Source organism: Penaeus japonicus, unplaced genomic scaffold (assembly GCF_977035675.1).
Source record: "Penaeus japonicus unplaced genomic scaffold, GWHDUDI00000001_assembly GWHDUDI00000015, whole genome shotgun sequence".
NCBI lineage: Eukaryota > Metazoa > Arthropoda > Malacostraca > Decapoda > Penaeidae > Penaeus > Penaeus japonicus.
In genome coordinates, this window is record NW_028234417.1 from 34,873,935 (window position 1) to 34,891,434 (window position 17,500).

Below are 17,500 nucleotides of genomic sequence, written 5' to 3' on the forward strand. Positions count from 1 at the left end.
ATGAGGAGGGAATATGACAGATCTTCATGCTGATGACAACATGTCCTTCATTGATTTAAGTTTTTTAGGTATATAGACACATTTCACTGTCACCAAAATATGAATATCACTTTATTCACTTGAATTCGTTGAGCGGTTCTTCTGATCCAGGGATTTAACTCAAAGGTCACAATGTCAAAAGATATGTAGAGAAAGCTAAGAACAAGAAGGAGCGATAGAGAGAGAGAGAGAGAGAGAGAGAGTTATAAAGAAAGAGAGAGAAAGAGAAAGAGAGAAAAAGAGAGAGAGAGAGAGAAGGACATGTCAACAGTCAACAAAACATTTCTATCAGCGGAAGGATCCGTTGATATCTCGAAACACAGGAAGTCCTTCTCTTCTCTGAAAATAAAAGTCGGAAGTGAGATCGAGTGATAGATTCGCGACTTCAGAGATTTTCGTTCGGATGTGTTATGTCTTTTCTCCTCTGGTGATCTTGGAGCTTCGGTATTTTAGAACATTTTACTTTTTCTCTAATTAACTTTTATTAGCTTTGCTCATTAGATATCTTTTTATCTGTCAGTTCTTTTGTTAGGTGATTTAACTGATTGGAGAAAAGCATATCACAGTATATATTCTATACTTATCATTGATATGTGAACCTACTTTACAACTGTTGATGTTCTTTTCTATGTAGATACAGTAAATATACTATATATACACAAAAATCGTCTATCTACAACCCAGCATTGACGATTCACGGGTCTTATGGTGAAAAAAATAACTTCGATGATATGTATGTATGCCACTTATTTTATTTTGTTCCGATGATACAAATTCACATATTATACGTGTCATCTGATAGATATTTAATATACATTTCGTATGGGTGTGTTTGTGTCTATGTGGGGTGGGGTAAGGTGTGGATATCATGATATTGTCTATCTGTCTGTTTGTGTGTCGGAGCATCCGTGTAAATGTTTATATATATATATATATATATATATATATATATATATATATATATATATATATATATTTTTTTTTTTTTTTTTTTTTTTTTTTTCTTTTTTTTTTTTACAAATGCTAGTAGATTTATTCATATTTACTATATATAATCTACGCTATTTAACATGTTTGGTATAGTATACCCTTATCCACCAGACAATTCACTGTCCCTCACACTTTCCTGAAAATTAAGACAAGAAGATAAAATAGAATAAAACAAAGTACAGGACCTATTCAAGTAGGTGTTGTAAGGTCACTACCAAAAGTCCAGACGCAGCTCATGAACCCCCGAAGCAACGAATCCCGAAACAACACAGATATACGCACCAATATTCGTGTGTTTCGGGTCTCAGTGGTTCAGGGTCGCGAGGGTTCGTGACTAGCGCTCGACTTTCGGGAATGACTCTCGCATAAAAGGTCGGGGTAGGGAGGGGCCGGCGAAGGTGGTAGAGGGGGGGGATGTGAAAAGGGCGTAGATAGGGATGGGGGGGGGAGATCCTACGGGGATGGAGGATGCGTAGAGGAGGGTAGGACTCACGAGGGAGATAGAGAAGGCGTGGCAATCGCGTAAGGGGAGGGGGGAGGGGAGAGGGCCCCTTAAAGAGATGGAGGATGGGGAGAGGGGAGGGGACTTCACGAGGGAGATAGGAGGGAGGGAGAGAGGACTCTATTGGGGGAAGAGGATGCGGCAGAGCGAGGGGGAGGGGGGGGGGGACTCATGAGATGTGGCAGGTGACATTGGTAGAGTTTGGATCTTCGTAAAGACCAAACTGGGCCGTGAAGAATAGGAAGGTCAGGACAGAGGCCGCCATCTGCAAGGAAGGATCACGGGATTGGAGTAATATATATAAATTATAGATTCATTCTTTATCATAGATTATTCTCTCTCTCTGTCTGTCTCTCTCTCTCTCTCTCTCTCTCTCTCTCTGTCTGTCTCTCTCTCTCTCTCTCTGTCTGTCTGTCTCTCTCTCTCCCTCTCTCTCTCCTTTCTTTTCCTTCCTTTTGTTTTATCTATTAAGTATATTTCCACTATCACTCTCAAGCTGCATTATTACATGTGAAGAGATTCAACCATGACGTCATACTAATCATGACACATTTATTCACAAAAAAGTGTAAACAAATAAATAGTGGATGAACAAATTAACAAATTGATAAGATATAAGGCATACACATCCACCCATGTGTACGTGTGTGTGTGTGTGTTTGTGTGTGTATGTGTGTGTGTGTGTGTGTTAGAGTGTACGTGTGCGTGTATGTTTGTGTATGTGTGTTTGTTTGTGTGTTTGTGTGTGTGTGCGCGTGTGCGTACGTGTGCTAGCGAGAAAGAGACAGACAGAGGCATATAGGCAGTGATAAGAAACAGACAGATAGACAGACAGGCAAACAGACATCACAACAAATAGACACGACAGAACGACATACGAGAATTGATTAATAAACGAAGAAGAGACACGTGACCCAAAACAAATAAGTTCTCACCGGCAACATAAGATGGCGCTCGAGTGTAAACAGCTGACACACAGACAGCTCCGGCGCGCTCTCGAGTACTCTTTCCACCTCATGTAAAAGCGATCCATATATACCCTCACGCTAGTTGGAGAGTGATTGAATAAGCATTTATGTTATTAAAATCATGGATGTATCATTGTCTTTCATAAAAGGCGAGAAAGTATGAATTTGTGCTTTTTCGTTACTGGAGACTCTGACTTGATGCAATTATACTTTTTAAAAAATGTAGACTTCATAAAATTTGCTTATTTTTCATATAAATCAATCCTTGACACTTAACTTCCATTACAAATTTGATGCAAGCACGGATAATGAAGTTGCTTATGCTCTTTATCAATGCCATTAAATATATCTCAGGTTATACCAAATGCTTACCTCCATTGTGGTTGTCTGAGTAGCTAGTTGCTTCCTCACATGTCTAAGACCCCGCTCGCGCTGAAAGGAGTGTTGTTTGTATATATAGGTTGTAGGTATAGGTTAAGTTTCATACCGGACGTAAGATGCAAGAGAAATGGTACATGTAGTCGATAAAACGGAAATTATATGACAATTTTCATTCCTCCGCAAATTGTTGATGTAGAAGTCATTCGGCAGGTGGTACTACGCAATTGTGAAAAAACTATTCATTCCAGTTGAAAGTGTCTTTCCTTTCACGATTATATATTTCGTCAATTTTATTCTTAAAAATCGAACATTTCCAACAATTCTTATTTTTTAATCCTTTTTAAATTCGCGACCGGGAGATTTGACAGTTCCTCGGCTGTCATTCCTTGAGGAGCGCTGGTGAGAATCGTTTTGTTTTCATCGTTATCTCGATTATCGGACATTCTCCAATCAATATTGTGGCAAAAGGTATAATACCAGAGCCCATTAATTGCCCCAAGCGGGACCGAAGAAAGGTGCAATATTGCTTTTTCTATGTACGAAGGGACGTATTTTCTGACAGCAAATTACATGGTGAAACAAACATATTAACAACGACGCAATATCCATTATTCAAGGTCCTCTCCCACGGGGGTCCAGGAAGCAGAGCCCCCTGGCTAGTGGGTTAGGTGGGTTACATAGAACGCGATATATAAAGACCACGGGGGTACAGGGGGCTGGCTGGGGTACTTTAATTAAGAGGGGGTTCTGGTGTATTTGCCAAAAGTTTGTTCCCTTCGATTTTTAAAAGTTGCCGCTCTGGTTCGTATATCTTGATTAATCGCGGATTTTAAACGTTTTTGTTGTTTTTTACGTGTTTTTGTTACATATTTATTTCAGTTAAGCCTGTTTTACCCTATCATTTCCCTGATAAACTTCATACCCTCCCCTGCAATTTCAGAAATAGTTATATGCGATGAAAAATGATAGCAGATTCACGTCTTACACATCAGGAGGAATTGCAGACAAAATTTTAAATTGCGAGATTCAATGGCTGTGCGAAACTGGAAATTTACCTTTTCCATCTTTTGTACCATCCATCACTTTATCTTTTGTGTACTCTATCTATCTATCTGCTTATCTATCTAGCAATATTTGTCTGTCTCTTTGTTTATTCGTCAATCTATCTGTTTATTGATTTATCTATTATCCATATATTTCTCTCTGTATCTCTTTATCTCTGTTTATCCATCTAAATACCTAAATATCTATCTATCTATCTATATATATATATATATATATATATATATATATATATATATATATACATATGTATGTATGTATATATGTATATGTATATATTTATATGTATATGTTTATATATATGTGTGTGTGTGTGTGTGTGTGCGTGTGCGCGCGCGCGTGTGTGTGCGTGTATGACATGTAAAATCTCCAGCCATACTACCGTCTGTATCAGGAAGTCAGGCAAGCAGGCCACATGCAGGACCAGAAGCAGCTTGACCGTCGCGTACGAGGCATAATAACCCCAAAAGGGCGAGCCGCGAAAGCTCAAGAACATCATGATGGTCGCGTTGAAGGCGGCGCTGAGCAGCATCAGAAAGAGGACGGGACCCGCGTACTCCAGCAGCTCAATGACCACATCGTCGAGGATAACCAGACGTCGGGGGGCGTGGTTGGTCGCGGGATTTTCGAGAGGAACCGCCACCGTGTCTGAGGAGATGGTGCTGAGCGGCGCGGGGCGGCAAGATTCCTGGGAGGATGGAGAGGGCGTTAGTGTCACGCTTGGTTGCTGTCAATTAGGTAGGTACTTGGGTTTTTGTTTTGGCGTTGTTGTATTGGAGTGTGTGTGTGTGTGTGTGAGTGAGTGAGTGAGTGAATGAGTGTGTGTTTGCGTGTGTGTGTGTGTGTGTTTGTGTGCGTGTGTGTGTGTGTGTTTGTTTGTTTGTTTGTGTGTGTGTGTGTGTGTGTTCGTGTGTGTGTGTGTGTGTGTGTGTGTGTGTGTTTGTGTGCGTGTGTGTGTGTGTGTGTGTGTGTGTGTGTGTGTGTGTGTGTGTGTGTGTGTGTGTGTGTGTGTGTGTGTGTGTGTTTGTGTGTGTGTGTGTTTGTGTATGTGTGTGTGCTTGTAAAATATGTGAGCGAACAAGTGATAGTATGGGTGAAGGGGTGAGGTCGAGAGAGAGGGGGACGGAGGGCGGAGGATAGAGGTATAAAGAGGGGAAAGAGGTAAAGAAAGAGGAGAGAGGATAGGTAGGGAAAGAGAGAGGGGGGAAAACAGAGAGAGAGGGAGAGAGGGGAGAGATAGAGAGAGATGGGAGAGAGGTAAAGAGAGACGGGGAAAAATAGAGAGAGAAAGAGATGTATAGAGAGAGGGGAGAGGTAGAGAGCGAGAGGGGTGAGGTAGAGAGAGAGGGGAGGAGAAGTAGAGAGAGACGGAGAGAGATATAGAGGGGAGAGAGGTAGAGTAAGAGGGGAAGAGAGGTAGAGAAAGAGGGGGAGATAGGTAGAGAGAGAGAGGGAAGAGGTGTAGAGAGAAGGGAGATATAGAGAGGGGAGAGGTAGAGAGAGAGGGGTGGAGTAGAGAGAGACGGAGAGAGGTATAGAAAGAGGGGGGAGTAAAGAGAAAAGAAGAGAGAGATAGAGATAAAGGTGAGAGAGGTAGAGAAAGAGGGGGGGTAAAGAGAGATGGCGAGAGAGGGGAATAGAGGTAGAGAGAGGGGGAGATAGTTAGAGAGAGGGGGAGATAGTTAGAGAGAGGGGAAGAAAGGTAGAGAAAGAGGAGAAGAGAGGTACATAGAAAGGGGAAGAGAAGTAGAGTGGAAGATGGATAGAGGGGGAGAGGAATAAAGAGAGAGAGAGAGGGAGGAAGATATAGATAGAAATGGGTAAAGAGGGGAAAAGCGGGGGAGAGAAGTAGAGTTCGAGGGGATGGAGAGACGTGGAGAGAAATAGAGAGAGGGGGAGAGGGGCAAATAGGAGGAGAGATGTAGAAATAGAAGGGGAGAGAAGGGGGAAAGAGGTAGAAAGAGAGGAGGGAATAAGGTAAGAGATGAGAGGTAGAGAGAGAGAGGAGAGGAAGAGACGATATACAGTAATGAGAACTCCTGAATCGCAAACTCTCCGACGTGAACTGACCTTCGGAAGGACCTTAGCATGTCGCTGACCAGACGAAACGGGTGTCCTTATAGAGTGACGAGGCTGCTGTCCAAGTGCCGACGTTGCCATAACTACATCCATGACTTCGAGGCCGACAACTTTGAGAATGTAATACACCAGGAGGCCGAGGGTGATTGACGTGAACTCAATCGCAGGATCAAGCATAGTCACGGGGATGTGGTAGAAGAGACTCTCTGAGCCATCGCGGAGCCGTGCGGTAAAGTCCCGAACGCTGCAGTAGGTGAAGAAGGTCACCCCGGCCACGACCCCAAGGAAACACATTCCGTGTATGAAGTCCGACCTGCCGACCAGCGACCTTTTGATTTCCGCTTTACTCTTGACGAGGCTCCTCAGAATGGCTGCCAGCTTGGGGCTCCTCAGCGCCAAGTACAAGAAAAAGAGCGCAGACGAACCGTAGGTTAAGTAGTTGACGATGTGTGTTGTCCAGTTCTCCGTCGTGCTTTCCCTGGTTGGTGCGTTGGCTAGCGAGGACACCGAGAAAGACACGAGGGTGAGGACGATCAAACACGTCCAGAGAATAGCCACGTAGGACTTCTTTATATTCAGTTTTCCTTCCTCGTTGGTTCTGACCACGTAAGGGAATCCTCCGAATAAGCGAAGGACGCCGAGAAGAAACACGAGGATGCTGCATTTCAGCTTCTTGTCGAAAGGCATGTCTGAAGAGGGATCGCACAAGTACACCGTTTCGTTAGAGCGAGTGAGAGACTGAGTTATCTATGTTGCTCCATGATACGTGTTGTTTTAACGAGAGTCACTGGGTCCGCTGTTCTGGATCAATGTTATGCGCTAACGTTCATAATATGGTAGCGTTGACACCAAACAAACAGTGTGTCAGCGAGTGTTAAGGACTGAGTTCATTAACAGATAGAGACGACAGAAATCAATATCCCTTATGATGTAGCGGCAGTCTATTATGGAATAAATCAAATAATGGTAATGAGATTATTAAGAAACAACCTTTATTCAACGAGCTATAGAACACACAAATAATCTATTAGAGACTTACAATGGAAGTAATCCATTTCGTGGACTTTGACACATCAGCGTATACTCCCGGATAGTCTGGACGCCCGCAACCTTTGCCAAAGCTAACCACGCCCACGAGGTACCACTTGGACGAGACCTCCTGCAGGAGCGGTCCTCCAGAGTCGCCCTGACAAGCGTCTCGACCTTGTCCTCCGCCACATAACATGCTGTCGGTGTAAAGGTCGCCGTACGCACGACACGATTCATGCGGCAAGATCTCGACGAGAGCTTCATGCAGGTTAGGGGCGGCTGTGCCATTTTCCTGCAGGCGACCCCATCCTACCACCGTGGCAGGACCAGGAGAACGAGCCGTCGCCGCGGGGAGACACGCCGGAGGCAGCGACGCACTGACGACCAGATCCCTCTTCAGCGTCAAAACAGCCAAGTCGTAATCATGGACATTCCGACGGCGATACTGAGGGTGTATGGCCACCGCAGATACGCCCACAGCGCTTCCATTACCCCCCCTCACGACAACATGCAGAAGGCTCAGGAACCACCTGTAGGCCTTAACGCAGTGGGCGGCCGTAACGACGTGCCTGACGGAGACCAAGGTTCCCCCACAGAAGTGCCTGCCTCCCGAGGTACGCAAGCTGGCGACCCAAGACCATGCGTGCTCCTCGGACGGACTCCCTCCCACGATCCTGGCAGATGGTGAGAGGCCACAGCTGGCTGGGAGTGTCACGGGCGTGCGAGGCTTGGCTTGAGACGCCCACCACCACCAAAGACGAGGTGGGGATTCGTCGCTGAGAACGTAAGTAGGACAAAGGAGGATAAAGAATGCGAGGGTCTTCATGGCGTCAGTTGTAACGTCTTCTTTAAGATCTCGGTTTTTATATATGTCCTTTACCCTTCGATGACCTGAATCATGTGGTGGTGACCTGACCTTGGATAGTAAGTGTTTACGGGGACATTGAAGCTTGGGAATAGGTATATGCTAATTTGACAATAAATAAATATATGCTAATGATATATACGTATTAGATATTTCTTTTAGTTTTTCATGCTATACATAATTGGAATATGAGAAACAATGTTCTATTTCATATTGATTTGAAGTAAGTGTCTCAAATTCTGTATAATCAGCTTATTTTCAGTACTCAGACTTTGTCCTCAGTTACACAACTCATTTTTATCATTATCATTATTTTTGTCATTATCATTTTCATGATTGTTATCATTATTATTTTTTTCATCATTATCATTACAACCATTGTTATCATTATTATTATTATCACATTTTGTCATTGTTATTATCATCATTTTCTCAATGTTATTATCAACATCATTTTATCATTGTTATTATCATTTTATCATTGTTATTATCATTTTATCATTATTATTGTTATTATCACCATCATTTTATCATTTTAATTATAATCATTGTTATTTTGCCACTCATTACTATTATCATTTTCTCATTCTTTATTATCTTTTTCCTCATTATTATTTTTACTCTCATCATTATCATGACAATAATGATGGCGACTATCATCAATTTTGATGCTGTTGTCATATTATCATCATCCTCATTATTGCTATTATCAACATCATTAACATAATCATTATTATTTCTATATGTTTCTCGACGAATTCGATGCTTGTTATAGGCTTCCATATTGTCTACAATCGACATTTAAATAACGTTTGCATATCGTCTAAATATTATCAGCTAATGAGTCAATGTTATAAGGTTAAATATAAAATCTTCTACACACATTTTTGGGGTATATTTTTTATATTATACAATAATTTGAGCATTGGAAAAGTCACTTATGACTAGAAAAACATAAAGGGTCACGAGCACGCATCATTCCTGACAATTGTGAATGGAAAAATATAAAACATATATCACTCTATAAAATCCTGGCACTGACTTGAGTATGTCTGGTCTGTCATTCATAAATAGATAGTATGGTTTTGCCAGCTGTATGGTCCCTTGTGCCAGTCTTTCATTATGGAAACGAATGCACTCACTTTCACTTTTTTACTTTACGTCCGAGTGAAACTGGGGGCAGTTCGGGAAATGTCACAGCCAATGCCAAACACAACACGCTCATGATCATTGTATGCCTTTCAAGAAGAGCATTATGGCACGCACTTCTCCCACGACGATCGGGTGCCTTCGCTGTGACGACTTGAACGACCCTGAGAACTTCTCCGGCTTGGGTGCTCTCCTCAAGACCGAGATGACCTTCTCGACGAACACCTCCTTCTTCAGGATTTCTTCTCCCTCCTCCATTAGCTCTTCCAAAAAAAGGGTGATCAGGGTCCGTGGGCTCGGCACGTCCACGCCCAGAGGAGACGTTTGCCACACGCATCCATAGCGGCGGTGCTCGCGTTTCGGCAGCCACCAGTATGCCTTGAGGAGCTTGCAGAAGAATACGCACGTTTGCAGAACGATCAGCTCTTCCCTTTTCAGAGACGATATGATAAATTCGTGCATGAAGTTAAACAGATATATCCATGTCCCTTCTGCAGTGTTGGCGAGGTGTTCGTGACCCTTCTCGTTCTGGTGGTTGTGTAGCCTCTCCGGCAGATGCTGCCACTGGTGTTCGTGGGGTACGGGCACTTTAAGGACGGGGGTGACAGACACACGGACCAGAGTGGCTCGTGGTTTGCCCAGATACAGAGCAAACAGCGATACACCGACTAAAGAGTGAGTGAAGAACGGCGGCACCAAAGCTAGGTTCTTGAATGCCGTTCTGCTGAGGGCTTCTTGAGCAGCTTTGTAAAAGGAATCTTTGAACCTCGAGGCTTCAAAGAGGTCCTCGTCTTGCGTGGAGGTCAGGCGGAAAATATCCTCCCCGTCTTTGGCCTCTTTCCCGGCATTATCGTACACTGTGATGCACCCCCCTGGCAGAGCGTGGTAATCTTCAAGCTCTATGTAGAACTCAAAATCGTCTGGCAAAAAGAATTCGTTCTTCTCACTGGTTGAGCAAAACGACACAAGTTTACCCGAAAACCGCGAATCTACCTGAGTAATCTCCTTTAAAAGGGAAGTCACATCTTCTTCGATAACACTCTTGATGTCTGATAAATTCAAGCTTTCCATGATTTTCTGTTCATGTTCAATGATCTCCTGAATGTCCTGCACACTGCTGATTCCCAGGATCTCGCACCTCTTGGCCAGCATGAGCTTCGCCCGGAGATGATTCCCGTTCGCGTTCGCAATCGCCGTCGCCTCCTCCTTCGACAGCACGTCGAGGTGGCAGTTTTTTACGTTATCGGCAAAGTCTTTTAAAATGTCATTCGGGCTCAGGCCATGGTTTAGGTCTGGCTCTTCGCCCGTGTAATTTATGATGTATTCCATGCATTCCTTGTAGCCTCGCGTGGCTGCTAGGTGGACTGGCGTGAGCCCACCGAAGGTCTTAATTGCATGATTGGCCCCTTGCAAAAGCAGATATTCAACCATGTTCGTCTTACCGTATGCAGCCGCCACGTGCAACATGGTGGCACCTACTCCCTCGTGGACTAAGGTATCTATACATAAACCCGGGCACAGTTTCCTCAGCCGATGCAAGATGGTTACCAAGCTCAGTTCCGCCAGCAGGTAGAGGAAGTTCTTCGTTGGTTCGCGAATTGGTTGCTGGCCCTTCACGTTCCTCGCATACGCCATCAGGCTTTCGGAAGTCACCTTGTCAATGCCCGTCTTCTGCAACTTCCGCTCGAAGCGCATGAGTTCGCTGTCTAGGAGATCGTCGACGAGCCGCTGAGAGACGTCCCTCGCCTCGCATTCCGTGGCGTAGGGATTCATCCTCAGGTCCCGACACAGGGCGTAGGCGGTGTTGTGGTGGCGGTTCTTCAGGGCCAGCTCTAGCGGAGGCACCTCTCCGGGAAGGGCGTTGAGGCGTACCCCTGCAACGCCCAGCAGCTGGCAGGTGAGGGTGAGTCCCATGCCGGCCGCCTTCGCCAGTAGCTTCGTATAGTTGAGCGAACTGCTGTTTTGGAACCAGGCTCTCAGTTCCTCTTCCAACCGGTGGCCCGAATTTTCAGCGATGGTCTTCAAGGTGTCCAGTCCTTGCTTCAGGTCGACTTCGTCCTTGTCTGTGCACGCCAGCTGCGATATTTCTACCTGCAGTCTGTCGCTGAAAGCCTGGAAGCCATGAGGGAAATTAGTCTTGAGCTTGATAATATGATAATATATATAAAAAACGTCACTGAAATTGTATACAATTAATAACAATGAAAAGTACAGTACAGAGTTAAATCAAATCTATGACATACAAGATGGTTCTACACATATAAACGCAGACACGCACACACACATACACACACAGACACAAACACACATACACACACACACACACACACACACACACACACACAGACACAAACACATACATACACACACATGTATGTGTATGTCTGTGCGTATGTCTACACACAAATCCCACATCCCCGGAGCCGACCTTCCTGATGAGCGCCGGGAAGAAGGCCGGCAGCCCCCTGGTGCTGTGCGCGACCTCGAAGGGCGTGTTGCCCACGAGGCCCTGCGCACAGAGGGGCGCGCCGGCACTGAACAGGAGGAACACGGCGTCCCTGTGCCCTCCCTGCACGGCCTCCAGGAGCGGGTCGGAGCGGGCGCCGAGGGGCAGCACGGGCACGGCCTCCATCAGCAGACTGTGCATGGTGTGCACGTCGCCGTACTTCGACGCCTTCGCCAGGTCCTTGAACTGACTCAGCTTCTCCGTCGAGTCGATGGCGCCCAGCCGCTTCGAGGCCTGAGGGAGGGGGAAAGGGGGGAAAAGGGGGGTTAAGAGAAGGGTAATGGTAGTCCGTATGGTTACGTGGTGGTGGTTGGGATGGTGAGGTGATGGTGTGTTAGGTCAGGTCGGTGTGGTGACATAACGGTCGGCGTGATGGTGGGGGTTGGTATGATGAGGAAATGGTTAGGGGGGGGGTGAAGGTAAAGTTAATGGTGGAGGGAAGCTAATGATGGTAGTGGTGGAATAACTAGTCAGTAAGTACACAAAATCAATTAATAAACAAGTAAAAAACAATAAATAAGTAAAATAATATACACAAAATCAATAAATAATCAAGTAAAAAACAATAAAAAGTAAAACAATAAAAAACAACTAAATAAAACAATAAAAAACAACTAAGTAAAACAATAAAAAACAACAACTAAGTAAAACAATAAAAAACAACAACTAAGTAAAATAAGCAAAACAAAAAAAAACGAATACAAAAAGAAAAATATATAAAAAAAACACACATCACCCCGACCTTAGCCAATTCCTCCGCCAGCAGGAGGTTCCCCGCCGCCCTCGCCAGCTGATCCGGGTAGTGGTCGCGTCGGTCGGGAAGGCGCGGATCGCAGCCCAGCCTCAGCACCAGCGCCGCCATGCTGACCCACGCCTGGTTCACGCTCAGCGCCTTGCCGTCCCAACAGGTGTTCCGTTCGCTGATGCTAGCGGCTTCAGCGAGGGCGTGGAGGGCGGTGCGGCCTGGAGGAGTGAGGGAGGAACGGGGGGGAGGGGGGAGGTATTATGAACAAGCAGTAATATTGGATATGAGGTCGTTGTGATATGTGGAGGGGATTTTTTTTTTTTTTTTTTTTTTTTTTTGGGGGGGGGGTTTTTGGATTTGAGAGAGAAGGAGAAGGAGAAGGAGAAGGGGGAGGAGAGGGAGAGGGAAAGGGAGATATATAGAGAGAGTCACACAGAGAGATTGAGAGAGAAAGAAAGAAAGAAAGAAAGAGACATCGACAGACATCGACAGACAGAGCGCGAGAGAGAAACTAACCCTTATAATCGACCGCATTAACGAAGACCTGGTGGCTCTCCACGAGACTCCTGATGTCCGCCGCCAGCCACAGGGGTCCTCCGTCGGCAAGCTTGACGGAGGCGGCGTGGTGGAGGAGCGAGAACCCGTACTGGTCCTGCAGGGTGCCGGGGAGGCTGTGCGCCCTCAACAGGACGTCCACGCCGCCTCCGTAACGATACTGACCTCCGCGCGCCGCCTCAAACACCGCCTCCACGTTGCGAGTGTGTGTCTGGAGGTGATTTTTCCTTTTATTAATCTTTGCTCAGATAAATGGAAGGTCATTTTAGGGGTAATTAGGCTTAATCTGATATTAAGTTATGCATATATCTGATGCGAAATTATATATTCTTAAGGTTAAGGATACAAAAAAATAATATTCGTCCACAAACAAAATGTAGGATTTTGACAGACCTTTCCAATACATCCCGTATGCTTATCATGATCAATGCAAATGCTACTCAAATGTTGCAATAAAACCACTTAGAGACCATCAAAAGAAAAGTCCGCAGCCGGCATTGCGTCATCAACTCTTACTACCATTACATTTCAAACTCATTGCCAACTCCCCTGCATGACGTTCAGAATCATGTCGCTTTGAGGGACGCCCGCATGACCAACATAACCATCTGCATGACGTTCAGAATCATGTAGTTTTTTAGGAACGTCCGCATGACGCTCAGAATCACGCAGCTCAGAGGAAAAGCCGAATGACTAACCGATCCACCTGCATGACGCTCAGAATCACGTAACACTAAGGACCTTCCACATGACCAACCGACGCACCTGCATGACGCCCAGAATCACGTCTCCCAACGAGGACCTTCCACATGACCAACCGACCCACCTGCATGACGCCTAGAATCACGTCTCCCACCGAGGACCTTCCACATGACCAACCGACCCACCTGCATGATGCCCAGAATCACGTCTCCCACCTGCATGACGCCCAGAATCACGTCTCCCACCGAGGACCTTCCGCATGACCAACCGACCCACCTGCATGACGCTCAGAATCACGTAACACTGAGGACCTTCCGCATGACCAACCGACCCACCTGCATGACGCCCAGAATTACGTCTCCCTCCGAGGACCTTCCACATGACGCTCAGAATCACGTAACACTGAGGACCTTCCGCATGACCAACCGACCCACCTGCATGACGCCCAGAATTACGTCTCCCTCCGAGGACCTTCCGCATGACCAACCGGGTCGACCCACCTGCATGACGCTCAGAATCATGTCGCCCTGAGGAACTTCCGGCTCCTTCTCCATGAACTCCTCGAGTGTCCTCAGCACGTAATAGTGTCCCCGATGGTGCGCCTCCTCGTAGGGCGAGGTCGTCCATCCCTCGAGGGACTTCTCGGGGTCCGGCGCTAGGGTGACGAGGACCTGCTCGACCTCTTCCTGCTCGCCAGATGCCACGGCGTTCCACAGACGCAGCGGTAACTAGAATATAAAAATGATATAAAAATGATGTAAAAATAATATAATATATAAAAATGCGTTCGTTTGGCTTAATGTCTCAACGACAATGGAGCCTGTTATTATATCAATTTTGTTAAAAAAAAAAGACTAAGAAATCTACCATGAGGGTTCTTGTTCTATAAAGGTCTGGTAATCAGGGGACAATAAATACCAGATTCGATAATGGTAGGCAGATGTTAAAGGGCCAAACACCATGAAATCCACCATGATGGTACTGTTCTATCATGATTTGGTAACCAACAGACATAACAAATATCAGATAACTAGTAGATAAATACTACATGGTTCCACAGACGCAGCGATAAGAAGACACAATAAAAACATCAATTTTGTTAAAAGGAAAAAAGAAAATAAAACGCACTCTACCCTCTTACCACAGTATCCGGATCTTCGGTATTGACTATTGAAGTCGACCTCAGCAACTTTGGCCTCCTCAGCTCCACTTCCAGTTCTTGGTTCATGAGCGGCTGCCCTTCCACGTCCCCCGGTTCTTCGATGTCAACTATGCGGTTGAAGCCTTCGAAGTATTTCTGGGAGAACCAGATGCATCGAATGAGTCTTTGGTTGGGAGTATTATTGTTTTTTGTGATTTTTTTCTTCTTCAAATATCAGGAAGGTGTTTGGCGTTATTAATAAATAAATAAATGAATAAATAATGTTTTGCTGTTACTTGGATTTTTACATAACTGATTTTTTTTAATGAACCTCACATAAACAAAATCTATATACATACATAAAATCACGAACTACACACATATCTATCCATCTATCTATCTATCTATCTATCTATCTATTTTCCTCTCTCACTCAACCACTCAGACATGGTGTCAGCAGGTGAATCAACTCGCCATTCACAGTAAATAAAATTAATTGTGACAAATGAAGAACAATTAATAACTGAGACTGACCAACTTCACAATACAAGAGTTACACCGGACGCGTCTCGATTATATCTTCATCTGAATTGGAGGTAATTCCGATATAAGTATATTCAAAATACCTCAGTTACATCTCTTGCAGTGTGAAGTATTGAGTCTTATATATACCTGTATATCCATTCACAGTATATCTGCTATATACACCCGTGAACGAGGTGTGTAGACACCTGTATGTAATATTGACTCTAACCGTGGATTATGCAAACACCTTGTCACAAAATAAGTTCTAATAAATAAACATGTAAGCGCACCTAAACACATATATGCACACACACGTACAAACACGCAGGCACACGCACACGCAGGCACACACACACACATACACACACACACACACACACGCACACACACACACACACACACACACGCACACACACACACACACACACACACACACACACACACACACACACACACATATATATATATATATATATATATATATATATATATATATATATATATATATATGCATATATGTTATTCACCTTATTCCTTTTCTTTGCCATTCTTGAAAAAGAAAGCATGAAATTAACAATACAAAATATTAACAATACAAGCTAGAATCCCTAAAACACACACAAATTCATGCATACAACTAAATTTTCCTTATCAATGAACGAAAAAATAGACATTATTCATACACGATATATTCATAAATGAATTTACTTTAGTCGCGGCGTTATACAGTCAAAATATATGGTACAATATACATTACGAAAATACATTAACTCAAAAAAAAAAAGAAAAAAATCACAGCCTAAAGTGAAATCCACAACCTATATACCCTCAGACAGCATGCCTATAAAGATCCTATACCCAGACCTATAAATAAATCATGCATAAATCTTAAGAGACCATATCTGTCCCAGGAAAGTCATGAAATAAATGGCCAGACACGAATCGGCAAAGATAAATCGTTGAACCATCGACGTTGAGTAACTTTAAGACTTCATTAGTAATAAATATGATTATAGGATATGTATCATGAGAACAGAGCAGGGAAAAGTTGGTAATTAATCTATCTATAGTTGCAATAGAGCGAAATCATGATTCTTGAAAAGTGATAAGTGCGTGTGCGTGTGCGTGTGTATGTGTGCGTGCGTGTTTGTACGTGTGTGTGTGTGTGTGTGTGTGTGTGTGTGTGTGTGTGTGTGTGTGTGTGTGTGTGTGTGTGTGTGTGTGTGTGTGTGTGTGTGTGTGTGTGTGTGTGTGTGTGTGTGTGTGTGTGTGTGTGTGCGTGCGTGCGTGTTTGTACGTGTGTGTGTGCATATATGTGTTGCAGCTGAGTTCGCTGCAACAAAAGGGATGAATTAAATATAATAATTCTAAAAATTCAACACTGCAAGATATGTAATTAATGTTTCGATATTACTTCCCTGTTGCTATTACTTAGTATGAACAGGATTTCGAAATGGAAATTACATATTTGCTTTTTTTTTGGAACTATACGTTTTCATTCATGCTTAGTCGATACAAGATCAGATTTAAAAGAATTTGTGTTATATATATATATATATATATATATATATATATATATATATATATATATATATATATATATATATATATATATATGCATATATATATATATATATATATAAATATATATATATATATATATATTATATATATATATATATATATATATATATATATATATATATATATATATATATATATATATATTATATATATATATATATATATATATATATATATAATGCATATAATATATAAAATATATATATAATAAACTATAAATATGCATATAATATATATATATAATATATAATATAAAACACAAAACATAGATATACACATATAAGCGTACACACATCCAAAACACTCAAACAAAAGAAACATCCAAACAAACAAACAAACAAACAAACAAACCTCTAATCCAACCCTATTCCCCTCGCCATCCCCCAGCCACTGACCTGGATCTTGGGGCGATGATAGTGAGAAACCACACACATGACGATGACGAAGCCGAGCAGGATGGCTAAGAGGGCCGCCAGCGCCGCCCACCACCCACTCCAGCCCACGGCAGTCCGATCTGCGGGCGTAAGAGGCATGGGCGTGGCGTGGGTCAGATAGGGGTGTCACTTCGTATTGAAAGATGCAGGTATTAATACATCGAACTATGGTTAGGTTATATAATATTCTTTTATATCATGTATGTTATAATAGGTCTTATTTCGCTTTGTTAAGTTCTTTCTA

General features: G+C 43.6%; 3 protein-coding genes across 5 annotated transcripts in view; 1 reads left to right on the plus strand and 2 right to left on the minus strand.

The window, feature by feature from the left end:
• Positions 1 to 704, plus strand: part of LOC122254973 (uncharacterized) — a 5,360-nt gene extending 4,656 nt beyond the window's left edge. For both annotated transcript variants that reach the window (XM_043018863.2, XM_086544800.1), the window contains exon 4: positions 1 to 704. This exon is cut by the window's left edge and continues 1,066 nt beyond it. In XM_043018863.2, coding sequence (XP_042874797.2) covers positions 1 to 17 — 17 coding nt within the window. In that variant the 3' untranslated portion in view covers positions 18 to 704.
• Positions 705 to 7,048: 6,344 nt separating this feature from the next.
• Positions 7,049 to 8,055, minus strand: LOC122254955 (transmembrane protease serine 6-like). Its single transcript, XM_043018846.2, has one exon. It carries the CDS (start codon positions 7,874 to 7,876, stop codon positions 7,049 to 7,051), a length of 828 nt encoding a protein of 275 aa, XP_042874780.2. The 5' UTR covers positions 7,877 to 8,055.
• A 740-nt stretch (positions 8,056 to 8,795) lies between these two features.
• Positions 8,796 to 17,500, minus strand: part of LOC122254970 (uncharacterized) — a 24,199-nt gene continuing 15,494 nt past the window's right edge. For both annotated transcript variants that reach the window (XM_043018862.2, XM_086544795.1), the window contains 7 exons: positions 17,218 to 17,336; positions 14,714 to 14,869; positions 14,073 to 14,300; positions 12,832 to 13,081; positions 12,313 to 12,533; positions 11,493 to 11,804; positions 8,796 to 11,176 (listed from right to left, as the gene is read on the minus strand). In XM_043018862.2, coding sequence (XP_042874796.2) covers positions 9,143 to 11,176; positions 11,493 to 11,804; positions 12,313 to 12,533; positions 12,832 to 13,081; positions 14,073 to 14,300; positions 14,714 to 14,869; positions 17,218 to 17,336 — 3,320 coding nt within the window. In that variant the 3' untranslated portion in view covers positions 8,796 to 9,142. The remainder of the gene's footprint in view (positions 11,177 to 11,492; positions 11,805 to 12,312; positions 12,534 to 12,831; positions 13,082 to 14,072; positions 14,301 to 14,713; positions 14,870 to 17,217; positions 17,337 to 17,500) is intronic.